Source organism: Schistocerca serialis, unplaced genomic scaffold, assembly GCF_023864345.2.
Source record: "Schistocerca serialis cubense isolate TAMUIC-IGC-003099 unplaced genomic scaffold, iqSchSeri2.2 HiC_scaffold_1343, whole genome shotgun sequence".
Classification (NCBI taxonomy): Eukaryota; Metazoa; Arthropoda; class Insecta; order Orthoptera; family Acrididae; genus Schistocerca; species Schistocerca serialis.
This window is the reverse complement of record NW_026047562.1, coordinates 2,724,578-2,741,106: the sequence shown is the minus strand read 5'-3', so window position 1 is coordinate 2,741,106 and position 16,529 is coordinate 2,724,578. Positions and strand designations below refer to the sequence as shown.

The following is a 16,529-nucleotide window of genomic DNA, read 5'->3' as shown; positions in this document are numbered from 1 at the left end:
GGTTATTGAGCTGTCGCATATTGTGCTAAAATGTGGGAGAATGGCACTCATACAGTTAAGACGTAAGGAGCCATGTTGACTATTAATGACATTGCTACAACAGCTCCCACTTAGAGGTTGGATGTTCTGTCCAATTTTGTCCCTGCTAATCTCACAATCAAGGATGCCAAGGTACTAATTCCTAAGACAGGGTGCAATAAGTATTCAGTCCAACTGAGTAAGGTAGCGCAGTATGGTCTTTCTTGTCACGAAAGATCAAGATTCAACCTCATCCAAATGGCACAAGAGAGACATGGCAGCGTCTCGAAAACGTGGTATTATAGTGGAAGTGCTGCTCGTGACTATGGCGCCAAGGAGCAGACGGTGAGCCATGTTGTGGGGGAGCGCCCACTCCGTGTCTTTGAAGGCCGTCTGCCGTGCTTGTCCAATCATAGTTCTGGCTGCATGTTTGTATGTGAATTCTTGTATTTCATCAGAAATGATCAGTTCGCCAGAATATGTTAGCAGACTCGCATACCAGTCGTAATGTACGCAACAATTCCTGTCTGACACCTCGATTCGTCTGTAATGGGCTGGTGACCTCTATCAATGGGAAACGTAAAAGCTGGAGAGAGGCAAGTTGACTTTAGTTTTCACTATTCTATTCTACAAAATACAGTCAAGTTTCAGAGTATCATCTGTCACATAAGCTGACTCCATTTTATTTTGAAAGGTTGAACAACATGGAATGGAACATGACAACGCTGCAAACGGCTGATCTGAGGCATCATATCCTGTCCCAGTCAGTGCTTGCTGTTCGGCGCATCACAAGAGCCGTGGTCGGCAGGGTGAGATGTGGGAGGTGGCGTCATCTTCAGTTTAAGTGGAGGAATGAACCTGGTGAGTATATTATTTGGAAGTTCGTTATTGTTAAATAAAGCGTAATGTGCACATTTAGGTTTTCTATAAAATCTCTCGTCGAAGTTAATCAACACATGGTGAAGGAGCTGCACCACATTTGAAAATTCTGTCCTAACTATAGTGCATAGAAATAAAAACATAAGAACTAAATAATAATCACTCTGAAGAAAAGAAACAGTTATCTAATGACAACCGACTGCATCTAACAAGAGAAGATGACCAACCTGGTCTCACATACAAAACGCACACTTGCAAGGTGTGAGCCCCAGCTGTCTATGTCGCGCGGAGATTTGTACCACGATTATGACCGTACGCAGTTAGACTTTCTGAACACATAGTTTTTCAACGCTCGTGTACCACTTGTTTCTGGCACGCTCCGCTGCGTTCGCCCATTGTCCGAGCTCGAACTACTGTACGGTACGGTGAGTAAGAGGTTCGCGTTTATAGTGCCGGTGAACCGACAAGCGACAGTGTGGCACGTCCAGGAGCAGTATACAGTGACGGTCAAATTGCCACGTTTAAACGTCAAAGCTCGCGACAGTTGTGGCCGGTAAACGTCGTTATATGTGGCTATTCGACTAACTCTTACACGAGGCAAAAGAAACTCTATGAGCGTTTCTTTGTGCTACTATTTGTACCTTGCGATTCAGTTGCGGCAGTCATAGAGAAGACCCGTTAAATGGAGAGAAGAATAGTTGATTGACGTTAGACTATTCTTTAAGAGAGGATGGTGGTGACAATGATGACGACACCCTTTCACCACGATCATTTTCGTCAAACAACTTCATTGGCACAATGCGACGGAGACGTAAAATCACGAACTGACTGTTTAGGAAGCTTGCTTTGAAGAGGTAATATTGTCAGATTTCACCTTGCCTCTGCCCGTAACAGAGATCTGTGTGTGTGTGTGTGTGTGTGTGTGTGTGTGTGTGTGTGTGTGTGTGTGTGCGCGCGTGTGTGTTTTATAAAAAACTGCTGCAGAATATGTCCTAAAATATTGCTAAACGGTGTTGACTATAAATGCGCATGGCATTGAAATACTATCTGCTCATATTGCTTACCCGTTTTTCATGTTAAATCACATGTGTTCTACTTGAAGAACAAAGTTTCGAAACACATGGGGCAGACGTGACCGGCTCCACACACGTCTTCCTACACTTGCGACATGAAGCGGTCTGAGGGCTCTGGACGTCACCCCGCTGCACAGTACTCTGCACTCGTGCATCAGGCAGCTGCAGTGGGGCGGAGCCAGTGGCAGGCAACCTGCACCTACAGAACTTTAAAAACTCTGCATTCAAGACGTCTAAAATGAGTATTATCATAAGTATGGCCATTTATTTTAAGATAGGGCGGGTGTTTGGTATCTAGGGTTGAGATCTCGCAAGTGTACGTTTTTCTCCTTACAAAACAAGGTCGAGTTAGTTATGTTTATGTGGAAGGTTGCAAGTAATAAACATGAAGGTTGAGGACAGATTTCATTCGATGTCAGATAAGGAGAGATCATGCTGACACAGCAGTAGAGCACACCGCCTCTAGCCTCGACAAGGGCCTGAGTTGGCCGACAAAGAGAGTCCACGAGTCTCTCCAGTTGTGTCGTGTTCAGCCGACGTCACTCAGCAGGTCCCGTAGAGCCGCCAGATCGCAGCGACGTTGAGACCGCCGCTGTCCACACGCTGGTGCCAGACATTTCCTGTGAGGCTGAGACCGGATGGCTTAGCGGGCATGTCGGGATGCGGCAGGACGGCTGAGTGTTCGGCAGTCCAGCCAGGAGCGTGTCCACGCGGTCTGTGAACACGGCTGCTGTCTTGGGAGCGTCCCCAAGGCACTCAGCATGAAGGTAGCGCACAGGTCCGGATTAAAAAATCACTATGCGATGTGATGCGATCTAGACTGCTCGCTCACTTAACTTCAGCAGAGATATCTGACACGTGACGTGTTAAGACTCCCGTTCATTGTCGTTGCGATAAAAGTGACAATGCAGGAACGTACTGTCACTTTTCCGAAATTTTCAGACCTTTAATGCCATACGCTACAGAGCGTACGGGGATCCACTAAGAGTCGCAAGAAACGACAGAGCCCGTGTCCTTAGAAATAGTGTAAAGTGCGTTATAAAAAGTAGCGGAATTTGGCACATTGTGTACATTTATTTACTTCTTTATGCGTTTATTCCACCTGATAAAATTAAGGCATTCGTGAACTCTCTTATATATAACCTGACATCTCAATGAGTCAACATTACGACATGCGAAGTACACGAGCAGCACACGGTAGTGATAACTATACTACTTCTGCTAATAACAACAACAACAGTGGAGACACATAAGAACACACGTTTCTGTTGATGGGACATGCACAACTGTTGATACACATCCCAGTGATAAAATCAACTGCTGATGTACAATTTTGCAACTGTAGCAGCTATTATCACTGATGACAGAAATTAATGTATGGGGTTTCATAAATTCCACATGTTATGCTTTATATCAGAATACACATACTACAAAATTGCAGCTCTGCATCTTTAAGTTGACTTAGATGTAAAACAGTGTAACTGTTTCAAACTGTGGATGCATTACTTTTACACGTTTGTTCGCCTTTCTTTTAACAAACTACATAATGATAAAAATATCAAAACTTTACGTACTGCAATTACATAACATTATTGCTTCAATACAAACAGTCATGATTGCACACGAGGTGTGGCCTTGGAGCGGAGTGGAAGAGAGGGGAGTCCCTTTCTCTCTCCCTCTGTCGCTCTTTGTTTTAACTCGCAACCGTCGGTAGCTGTAGAAAACTCTCGCTTCCCCACGGGAGGTAGGCTTCGAAAAGGATGGAGGCACAGGAAAGTTCCATGTGAGGTAACGTCGTGGTGAGACTCTTGTTGATACTCGTACTTCTGTATTTAGGGGAAGAATTGTCCGATTATCTGTGTCTAGAAGTCGAAATCTATCGTTTTCTAAATCCTGTTCGTAGATTGTGTGGCACACCTAGGGCCAGATATAAGCTCAGATGTCAGTTGAATTGCGATGAAGAGTGGATTGAAGTTCAAGAGAATGGTCAGGAAGAACAAAATGCGGAAAGGAGTGGGACACTAGAGTGCAAAGCAATCACGAAATTCATTTGAATTTCTCTTGGTCTCTAGATATTACGTTGATGAATACCACACAGACAGTTCATTTGAACAGTAATGGACACCTATGAAAAGGGCATCGTAGAAATTGGACAAACAAAGATGGATATAAGGAGCTAACGGAAAAGAAACCCTGGGAAACAGAAAAAAACACAGCAATTGATCAGCAAATCATTGGCGAAAGTGTCAACCAAGAATTATTGAAGTTGGCGTCTAGAATATACGAGAATGGTGGTATACCATTAGACACAACCATGAAGATAAGAGCAGAAACTTGCAGGCCTATCACACAACTAGCATAACACCTCATGTATGGAATTTGTCGACAGGACTAATATATACAGAGGAATGGAAAAGATAATAGAGAATATGATAGATGACGATCATTTTAACTGTCAGAAGGCTAATAGCGTGAGAGGGGGGTACGTCTGATATTGTGACTGATGAGAGAAACAAAACTTGGAAAATAAAATGGCCACATTCATAGACCCTATAGACCTAGAAAAAGCATCCGGAAATGTAAACTTCTGCAAGGTGTTCGAAATATTGAGAATAATGGGAGTAAGTTGCAAAGAAATACGGGTGATACGTACAAGAACCAAGAGGAAACAATAAGGTTGCATGACCAAGAACAAAATACTGTCCCATCTTCCTACCAAAGCGTTTGGTATGTTCCACTCTTCACCGATTCTGCTGAGAACCTCATCATTTTTTCTTTTATCAGTCCATCTAATTTTCGACATTCTTCTCTAGCACCACATCTCAAACGCTTCGATTCTCTTCCGTCCCGGTTTTCCCACTGTCCATGTTTCACTTTCACAGAATACTGTGCTCAAAACGTATGGGGTAGATTTTGGAAAAGTCACCCAGAACTGTGGGTCAGGGGAAACTTACTGTACGAGATGAGAAGGGAAGACTAATTGTTGAGGACTGCATCGGACGAGATTTGAAAACCTAAGAGCTTAAGACAAGGTGATATGCATGACAGAGATTACTGCTAAATCACTGATCACAAGTTATTAAGAGTGAGAAGGTAAGCACATTGTACATAACAGAGGTGGGATGGGGCGGTGAAAAATAGTTGGGAATGACAATGAAAGATGCAGGAAACTGAAACGGAGTGAATCAAAGAGTAGTTACAGTGATAAAAAGCTGGATGGCGAGAACCAAGGATACGGTGTAGAGTTAGTTCTCACCTACGGAGTCCTGAGATACTGGTGCCTGGGGGAGGAATCCAGGTGGTGAAACAGGCGCTGGTGTCACGAATGTCACGTCGTAGACCATGCTCTGCAACAGGATATTGTGAGTTACCAGTATATACCCTCAGCCTATGCCCATTCATCCTAATTGATAATGTGATGGTAGTCATGCCTATGTAGAAGGCTAAACAGTGTTTACGTAGTAGCTGGAATATGGCTTGTATCTTTTCGCAGCTGGCTCTCCCTTTGATAGAATATGTTTTGCCAGTTACAGGGCTATTATAGGAGGACACACTCTTGTTAACTCGAGATCAAAGTTTTAGCAGTAAGCTCTGTCTTGTATATTACCCTATCTTCCACCTTTAAGCTCCCTGGATGCGGTCCCCAACATTCCTTCTCATCTTGTACGGTAAGTCTCATCTGACCCGCGGTTCTGGGTGACTTTCCGAAAATCTACCCCTTTTCCCCCTTTTCCTAGACCTGTCCAGTCCTTTTCCTTAACCCTTCTTCCTTCCGTTTCAACCCTTTTACCTGCAGAAGGAGCCACTGGCTCCGAAAGCTTGCCAATCACAACAGTTTCTATGTGTGTTCTGCCGCTGCTTCGTGAGTCGATTCTTTTATCTATCCTATTAAATAATTTTATCAATGATTGTTTGATTTCGTTGTTACAAAACTGACAGTTGATGTTAGTTGACTTTGTTTGGCCGTGAACATCCTCTTTGAATGTTCTTCTCTACTCTTTATTTTCTCTTTCATTTTTCCATTATGAGTTAGTTTGTCCTTGGTTAAAATGGCTCTGAGCACTATGGAACTCAACTTCTGAGGTCATTAGTCCCCTAGAACTTAGAACTAGTTAAACCTAACTAACCTAAGGACATCACACACATCCATGCCCGAGGCAGGATTCGAACCTGCGACCGTAGCAGTCTCGCGGTTCCAGACTGCACCGCCTAGAACCGCACGGCCACTTCAGCCGGCTACTTTGCCCTCTAGGTAGCAGAATTCTTTCAGTTCGTCTTGATCCTCGTCTACAATTCTGACAAGTTGAACACTGAACTGATCATTAATTTAATCTTTCTTTGGTTTAGTCTTAATTCATAGAGTCTACCCATTAGACTGTTCATTCTACTCAACATCTCCTACTGTTACCTCTGACTTCCATTGAGAACAGCAATGACATCAGCTATTCCTGTCACTGATAACCTTTCAACATGAATTTTAATTCCATTTCTGAACCCCATTTTTAATTCCGTCATTGCTTCTTCGATGTACAGATTGAATCGTAGGGGCGATTAGATGTATGTCTTTTACCTTTCCTAACCTAATCTGTTTGTTATTGGTCTTCCTACTTTATCCTCTTGTTTGATGTACAAATTGCACGTAGCCCTTCTTTCCCTAGAGGTTATACCCATTTTCCTTAGAGTTTCGGAAATCCTGCATCATTTTAAATTATCGAACGATTTTTATCTAACTACAAATCCTACGGACATGCCTAGATTTTCCTTAAGTCTCGCTTTAATCATCAATCGCCAACTGAGAAGTCCTTCGCTGATGCCCTTATCTTTCCTAATACCAAATTGATCGTCATCTAGCACTTCCTCAATCTACTTTTTCCTCTTATATACATATTCTTGTCAGCAACTTGAGTGTGAGAGCTCTTTAGGTAATTGTGCGGATGTCCTCGCACTTATCTATCCTTGAACATACAGAACAATGTGAATGATATTTTCAAGAGATACTGATTGTTTATCTGGAGAACCAGTTTGAATAATAATTTGGCTTCCAAATTTTCGAAATTCCTAAGAACTCTTCCATATGCCTTCCACATGATTTGATCGCGAGTCTTCCTGACCCCTGTTTGTTTCTGTGGGCTGGGGAGGTAGGCGTCTCGACGACCGCTGCTTCCCGTGACGTCTCACGAGACCACCTGAGGACAGAGCAGCGTCGACCTGACCGCCACAGGCAAAAGCGACTCCCGCCGCTGAACACCACAGAACGCCCTACACTATGCTGCTTGTGGTGTGGTGTCAGTGGTAGCCACAGACCTCAACCCAGGCTACATCGGTCTGTCTGTGATGGCTGGTGAACTTCTCAGCACTCTGTTGTCTCCACCCCAACCCGTGGCTATACATTCTGCAGTCGTTGCCCTACAGCCAGATGCCAGTGTAATGTGTCGGTACGAAGTCCCTCATGCCGATGATTCGTTTTTTTTACAAAGTCATTAAGATGCACGTTCCTTGGACTTTCTCTTTTGCGATTTGCCGCTGAGTAATTCCAATAGCATTAGGAACGCAATAAACATCGTGTACACACATCATTCTCCATCTTTAGCAACGTCTTTTCTGTACTGAAAATAAGCTCGCATAAGGACGAAATGCGAAAAATAATGCAGTATTTTTCTTAAAGACGTCGTATCTGCCATTAACTGTAACATTATTTGTTTTCACGACTACATTTTCAATCCTATGCACTTTATACAGGTATACAGCAATAACCGAAAAGTGAAGGGCAGATGGCATGTATAGAACGCCACTATCATCCCATACATGAGGCAGTTATATTACAACAAATGCTAAAAACAGCACATCACTTATATTGGGCCACTGGAGGTGTGAAAATTTACGAATCTTCTGACGTGTGTATATCTCACTGTTGTCTCTGTATGTTGAGTCTCCTAACTCAGAGTGTACATCAACTTTAGATGAGCGTAAGGATCATAGTTATGGCATAAGGTAAATTTATTGTTACTGATGTTAACTTCACTGACATGAATCCCCTCAAATCACTCACTGTTCATGATGTTTATACGACAACTGAGGCGGTTGGTGGGGAACATATTCACAAGTCGTTTCTCCTTTGTTCTTAGCAGTGATTATACATCCCGCAGTAAACGTTTTATATCAGAGTATCTTAACATCGTGTGTTCATTCGTTAACAGAATTTGCCATTCTGTTTACGATACAATCATTTGATGTAAAGAAATAAGATAAGACATTTCTTTATCATGATAGGGCGTAATAGTACGTATGGTATCCATCGTCAAAGCCTTACAGTAGCTTGGCTGCTCATGAAACCATGCCAGTAATAATCATATATGTATATATATATATATATATATATATATATATATCATTTTACATATGTATTCTTTGTACCATATTAACATCACAAAGGCATAAATCGCCTTCACAACAAATTTCGTACATGAATTGATCCACTGGACAAATAAAAAGAAAAAGGAGTACAAAAATGACATAAAGACATGTGATGAGATACTTGTCACAAATTACAGAACATTATGTATATCACCATGTAATTGCAAAATGTACTGTTAATATGTAAGGTACTGTACCAGTACAAATGTAGCCATACATTTCCATGGCCCTTAGAACGTTTAGGCCGAGAATGGCTTTTTCAGCTACACTTGCAAAACACCTTATTCATTTTTTTACTGAATTATTCAAATATATTACTTATGTTAAAATAAATACACCCTAATTATAAAAACGTGTATGAGTGGACATAATTCTTCCTCATTTACATACATATCATACAACTCACAGGAAACGCCGTAAAGACTACTCATATTATAAAACCAGCATAGACACGATTCTGTGCAAATCGTTACGTCCTATGCTTGTCAGTAAGTCAAAGTCAAATAGCCAAACTATACATTCTCATTTATGTTACTTTCTATTATTAGCACGTAAAACTGACTGGAATTTATCTCGAGTTTTCTTATTTCTTAAATCTGTCTTATTGTTGGGCAAGCTGTGTGGGTGATTTTTGAAGTAGTTGTATATTTCCACTTCTTCACGTATTTTGATACTTCTACCACTAGGTTAATTTTTATTACTGGATCTACGTTAGGTGATGGTATTCCTCTCTCTTTGCTTGATGTGCTCTTTAAATTATTCGCTGGAATATGAGCTTTGTAACGTCCGGTCAAGGTGTCCGTGCTGTAACTCATACGATTACTGACATTGTATATTGATCTAGTTTCAAAAGGTAAATGCTACCTGCAAACACTTTGTGGGTGCAGAAAGTGAAAGCTGTGCTTCCTACAGAAGTCTGATCCACTGGCTTGTTCACCAGTCCGTCGTCTCCCGTCTTGTGCAGAGCTGCAGGCCCAGGCGGCTGTTTACTGGGAACGACTCTCCAGCTACTGGCGGGACTTGGCGCAGCTGCTCTCACACGGTGCGACGCACTTGTCACAGCTGTTGGTTCCCCTCGCATTCGAACGAATGGTAAGTGGAGTTTTTTCCTCCTCTTATAAACTGTATTATACGTACAGGGGGTGAGAAAATGACACACACCACCTGGTCAGTTCTTGGAGAGTGTTTCCCAGTTTACCTTCTTCACACTGTAGCTATCTTTGGCTCTCCAGTTCTAATACTAACGATCTGGAAAAATTCTGAACCAACCTCTACTTCCGTGAGCCTTTTGAGGCCATGATACAGGGAGGCTAAGCTCGGAATGGTTAGAGATCGAAGAAAATCGTCTGTATCTTTCTTTTCTCGTATTTTTTTTTTTTTTATGGGACTCAACTGCTGAGGTCATTAGTCCCCTAGAACTTAGAACTAGTTAAACCTAACTAACTTAAGGACATCACACACATCCATGCCCGAGGCAGGATTCGAACCTGCGACCGTAGCGGTCTCGCGGTTCCAGACTGCAGCGCCAGAACCGCGCGGCCACTTCGGCCGGCGTTCTCGTATTTGCTAGCTACTTCTCTTACAGATTCACATAACTTTGCACCCAATCCAGCTTTACAAGCTGAAGCATGTTAGCTTCATATTTAGTGGAGAGTGGTCTAGAGTCTCAGTGTGGCATTTCAAGTCACCATCAGCATCAACGTGCAGTTTGAGGTCCACCAGTTAGCGCGTGTTGCGTCTGCGAGTGGCTTTGTTAAAGGCACTGCCATACTAGTCGCAACCAGAACATTTTATGAATATGTCAAGGCCAATGAAAATCTCTGTCAGACTAACGTGAAACCGGATGCTGCTTTCTGAGAGCATTCATCTCAGTCGTTATCCTTTGTGCACGTGTCTCGTGGCCTAACTCGAACCATTATCGAGTCTGAATTCTCTGTCTATGATTTATGAACACTACCACCAGTGATTTTCCCACTGTTGTTGTTGTTGTGGTCTTCAGTCCTGAGACTGGTTTGATGCAGCTCTCCATGCTACTCTATCCTGTGCAAGCTTCTTCATCTCCCAGTACCTACTGCAACCTACATCCTTCTGAATCTGCTTAGTGTATTCATCTCTTGGTCTCCCTCTACGATTTTTACCCTCCACGCTACCCTCCAATACTAAATTGGTGATCCCTTGATGCCTCAGAACATGTCCCACCAACCGATCCCTTCTTCTGGTCAAGTTGTGCCACAAACTTCTCTTCTCCCCAATCCTATTCAATACTTCCTCATTAGTTATGTGATCTACCCATCTAATCTTCAGCATTCTTCTGTAGCACCACATTTCGAAAGCTTCTATTCTCTTCTTGTCCAAACTATTTATCGTCCATGTTTCACTTCCATACATGGCTACACTCCATACGAATACTTTCAGAAATGACTTCCTGACACTTAAATCAATACTGGATGTTAACAAATTTCTCTTCTTCAGAAACGCTTTCCTTGCCATTGCCAGCCTACATTTTATATCCTCTCTACTTCGACCATCATCAGTTATTTTGCTCCCCAAATAGCAAAACTCCTTTACTACTTTAAGTGCCTCATTTCCTAATCTAATTCCCTCAGCATCACCCGACTTAATTAGACTACATTCCATTATCCTTGTTTTGCTTTTGTTGATGTTCATCTTATATCCTCCTTTCAAGACACTGTCCATTCCATTCAACTGCTCTTCCAAGTCCTTTGCTGTCTCTGACAGAATTACAATGTCATCGGCGAACCTCAAAGTTTTTATTTCTTCTCCATGAATTTTAATACCTACTCCGAATTTTTCTTTTGTTTCCTTTACTGCTTGCTCAATATACAGATTGAACAACATCGGGGAGAGGCTACAACCCTGTCTTACTCCCTTCCCAACCACTGCTTCCCTTTCATGCCCCTCGACTCTTATAACTGCCATCTGGTTTCCGTACAAATTGTAAATAGCCTTTCGCTCCCTGTATTTTACCCCTGCCACCTTTAGAATTTGAAAGAGAGTATTCCAGTCAACATTGTCAAAAGCCTTCTCTAAGTCTACAAATGCTATAAACGTAGGTTTGCCTTTCCTTAATCTTTCTTCTAAGATAAGTCGTAAGGTCAGTATTGCCTCACGTGTTCCAGTGTTTCTACGGAATCCAAACTGATCTTCCCCGAGGTTGGCTTCTACTAGTTTTTCCATTCGTCTGTAAAGAATTCGTGTTAGTATTTTGCAGCTGTGACTTATTAAGCTGATAGTTCGGTAATTTTCACATCTGTCAACACCTGCTTTCTTTGGGATTGGAATTATTATATTCTTCTTGAAGTCTGAGGGTATTTCGCCTGTTTCATACATCTTGCTCACCAGATGGTAGAGTTTTGTCAGGACTGGCTCTCCCACGGCCGTCAGTAGTTCCAATGGAATATTGTCTACTCCGGGGGCCTTGTTTCGACTCAGGTCTTTCAGTGCTCTGTCAAACTCTACACGCAGTATCATATCTCCCATTTCATCTTCATCTACATCCTGTTCCAGTTCCATAATATTGTCCTCAAGTACATCGCCCTTGTATAGACCCTCTATATACTCCTTCCACCTTTCTGCTTTCCCTTCTTTGCTTAGAACTGGGTTTCCATCTGAGCTCTTGATATTCATACAAGTCGTTCTCTTATCTCCAAAGGTCTCTTTAATTTTCCTGTAGGCGGTATCTATCTTACCCCTAGTGAGATAGGCCTCTACATCCTTACATTTGTCCTCTAGCCATCCCTGCTTAGCCATTTTGCACTTCCTGTCGATCTCATTTTTGAGACGTTTGTATTCCTTTTTGCCTGTTTCACTTACTGCATTTTTATATTTTCTCCTTTCATCAATTAAATTCAATATTTCTTCTGTTACCCAAGGATTTCTACCAGCCCTCGTCTTTTTACCTACTTGATCCTCTGCTGCCTTCACTATTTCATCCCTCAAAGCTACCCATTCTTCTTCTACTGTATTTATTTCCCCCATTCCTGTCAATTGCTCCCTTATGCTCTCCCTGAATCTCTGTACAACCTCTGGTTCTTTTAGTTTATCCAGGTCCCATCTCCTTAAATTCCTACCTTTTTGCAGTTTCTTCAGTTTTAATCTACAGGTCATAACCAATAGATTGTGGTCAGAGTCCACATCTGCCCCTGGAAATGTCTTACAATTTAAAACCTGGTTCCTAAATCTCTGTCTTACCATTATATAATCTATCTGATACCTTTTAGTATCTCCAGGGTTCTTCCATGTATACAACCTTCTTTCATGATTCTTAAACCAAGTGTTAGTTATGATTATGTTGTGCTCTGTGCAAAATTCGACCAGGCGGCTTCCTCTTTCATTTCTGTCCCCCAATCCATATTCACCTACTATGTTTCCTTCTCTCCCTTTTCCTACACTCGAATTCCAGTCACCCATGACTATTAAATTTTCGTCTCCCTTCACAATCTGAATAATTTCTTTTATTTCATCATACATTTCTTCAATTTCTTCGTCATCTGCAGAGCTAGTTGGCATATAAACTTGTACTACTGTAGTAGGCGTGGGCTTCGTATCTATCTTGGCCACAATAATGCGTTCACTCTGCTGTTTGTAGTAGCTTACCCGCATTCCTATTTTCCTATTCATTATTAAACCTACTCCTGCATTACCCCTATTTGATTTTGTATTTATAACCCTGTAGTCACCTGACCAGAAGTCTTGTTCCTCCTGCCACCGAACTTCACTAATTCCCACTATATCTAACTTCAACCTATCCATTTCCCTTTTTAAATTTTCTAACCTACCTGCCCGATTAAGGGATCTGACATTCCACGCTCCGATCCGTAGAACGCCAGTTTTCTTCCTCCTGATAACGACATCCTCTTGAGTAGTCCCCGCCCGGAGATCCGAATGGGGGACTATTTTACCTCCGGAATATTTTACCCAAGAGGACGCCATCATCATTTAATCATACAGTAAAGCTGCATGCCCTCGGGAAAAATTACGGCTGTAGTTTCCCCTTGCTTTCAGCCGTTCGCAGTACCAGCACAGCAAGGCCGTTTTGGTTATTGTTACAAGGCCAGATCAGTCAATCATCCAGACTGTTGCCCTTGCAACTACTGAAAAGGCTGCTGCCCCTCTTCAGGAACCACACGTTTGTCTGGCCTCTCAACAGATACCCCTCCGTTGTGGTTGCACCTACGGTACGGCTATCTGTATCGCTGAGGCACGCAAGCCTCCCCACCAACGGCAAGGTCCATGGTTCATGGGGGGGAATAAAAGCTATGTGAACACATACACTGGACTCACATTCGGGAGGACGACGGTTCAATCCCGTGTCCGGCCATTCTGATTTAGGGCACGGCTGACTTCCTTCCCCGTCCTTCCCTAATCCGATGAGACCGATGACCTCGCTGTCTGGTCTCCTTCCCCAAACAACCCAACCTTAACACATAGAATGACCACTGTGCATTATGACTTTGGATTCTGAAAGTAGTATACATGGAAAACAAAAGGACGCAGTATGATCTGTGTCTTTGTGTAACTTTTGGTGGCGTATGTAGCAACGTGCCAGTCCCTAAAGTATCGTGTGAGTCTCATTTTCGATCCTTAGAGAAGAGAATTAGGCGATACCTGTTTTAGTGAACTGAAAAGGTTCTGAGTAGATTAAATCTTTTTTCTATAAATATTACGGATGTTTGCTGGATGGTAATTTCAAATATTGATAGTTGCGGGTTCCGCATTTAAGAATGGTTTCTGCCGACATCGTATCATGTCCTGTCATTGCATCTTGTTTTCGTTACCATCATCCATGCATTTCACTGCAGCAAAGGCAATTTACCTGATACGTATCCAATATTTTGTAGAGTTAGTACCTCACAGCTTGCGAGAATGTTTAAAGGACGACTTCTTTATTACATTTGCGGTGCAGCTACACTTCGTTGATCATACACTGCACCTGCTTAGGAAAAGTGTAATTGCGAAAAGTTATTCAGTGAAACCAATGTTGTACAGATAGTTTCGATTTAAAGACACACTTTGCTTTCTGAATAAAACTTAAGTCTTGAGACAGCTGCAGCAGTCTTGAGGTATTCGTATTCGAGATAATTCCTCTCATGGTTCTTCACTACAGCCCTGCAGAGTAGTACGGCAGGGCGTGCTGTGGCCCAGGTAAGGACGCAGCTGACGATTTTGACCCTGTGCCCCTGGTAACTGGGCTCTCACATAATACTGTGTACAAATATGTATGTATGTATGTATGTTCAGAATAGTTCAAATGGCTCTGAGCACTATGGGACTTAACTTCTGAGGTCATCAGTCCCCTAGAACTTAGAACTACTTAAACCTAACTAACCTAAGGACATGACACACATCCATGCCAGAGGCAGGATTCGAACCTGCGACCGTAGCAGTCGCGCGGTTCCAGACTGAAGCGTTTAGAACCGCTCGACCACACCGGTCGGCATAGATTAGGTCTAGATGGCAGAAAGCGCAGTGGCGCCATCGCAAGGACGACGGATTCAACGTTTTGGAAGGTGCCGATTCAAAAGTGTGCACCACCTTCCAATTCACTCCTCCTGCACAACGAGGGATTGACCCTGTGCCCGTGCTAACTGGGCTCTCACATAATACTGTGTACAAATATGTATGTATGTATGTATGTTCAGAATAGTTCAAATGGCTCTGAGCACTATGGGACTTAACTTCTGAGGTCATCAGTCCCCTAGAACTTAGAACTACTTAAACCTAACTAACCTAAGGACATGACACACATCCATGCCAGAGGCAGGATTCGAACCTGCGACCGTAGCAGTCGCGCGGTTCCAGACTGAAGCGTTTAGAACCGCTCGACCACACCGGTCGGCATAGATTAGGTCTAGATGGCAGAAAGCGCAGTGGCGCCATCGCAAGGACGACGGACTCAACGTTTTGGAAGGTGCCGATTCAAAAGTGTGCACCACCTTCCAATTCACTCCTCCTGCACAACGAGGGAAATTCTGAATTTTATTTTTCGTTTTCTATACTGCTTATCGACGTACCGGTAAGAATCGACTGCAGCCACGTGTCACCACTACAGTGATTTTGGGTTTGTCCGTGCGCTGCACCCCCTACTGTGTGGACTCGTGTCGCTCGCTGGCCTCCCTCGCCCTGTGTTGTTGTGACGCCCACAGCCGGGCTGTCGGAAGCGCGAAGCGGCTCAGACCGCAAACGGGATGTTAGCTGCCCGCTGACCGCTAACCGCATGCTGTCACAGCGAGGACATGACGCACGTCCCACACACACACACACACACACACACACACACGTAAACGCGTGCAGTATTCCTGGCGCACAATCGCAAAGCTCTACTGACGCAAATACGAATTGGAGGCGATAAATCGCGATCCCGTCTAGAACCGGTCGGCCATGTATGTACGTATGTAAATTTAAAAAATATTGTATTCGAAAAGGATTTATTTTATCTCTGGCTCCTGCCATCAATATAAAACTGATAAAGGAGGTATTTCATTCAAAAAATGTGAAAAAGAAGAACAACTGTATTGCGAAAACAACTGAAAGCTTTTTAATTTCCATTTTTTCTCGTATTTGTTATATACGTAACAGTTTTGTTATTTCGTAATTGATTCATTACAATATACACATTCTTTTGTGAATAAGGTAATTTTTTAATTTCCAATGTCTATTAAACACTTATTAGTAACTCAGAGAGAGAGAGAGAGAGAGAGAGAGAGAGAGAGAGAGAGAAGTTTTCAGTGTGTACATACTTAGAACAGCAACAGCAATGGCAGCTCAAAAACAATACACACACACACACACACACACACACACACACACACACACACACGCACCATAAAGATATAAAATACTTTCTTTACATGCATGCATATTGTACATGTTCCACACGAAATTCTCTCTCTCTCTCTCTCTCTCTCTCTCTCTCTCTCTCTCTCTCTCTCACACACACACACACACACACACACACACACACACACACACACATGGACGCACGCAGTGTGCAATGAAACATTCATAATCTCAAGCATGCAGTCAGAACTGTGACAAACAGTTCATCAAACTATTCCACACACACCCAGTCAAGTGGAACACCTTTCTACTAACAAATAAACCCACCCAGACGCATCAGTAAAT

General features: G+C 42.8%; 1 protein-coding gene across 1 annotated transcript in view; it reads left to right on the top strand.

Annotated features, from left to right (window-relative positions):
* The first annotated feature begins 276 nt into the window (after nt 1-276).
* LOC126439767 (uncharacterized) overlaps nt 277-16,529 on the top strand; it is a 47,664-nt gene continuing 31,411 nt past the window's right edge. The window contains exons 1-2 of the mRNA XM_050090591.1: nt 277-363; nt 9,297-9,476. Of these exons, the coding sequence (XP_049946548.1) occupies nt 277-363; nt 9,297-9,476 (267 nt within the window). The remainder of the gene's footprint in view (nt 364-9,296; nt 9,477-16,529) is intronic.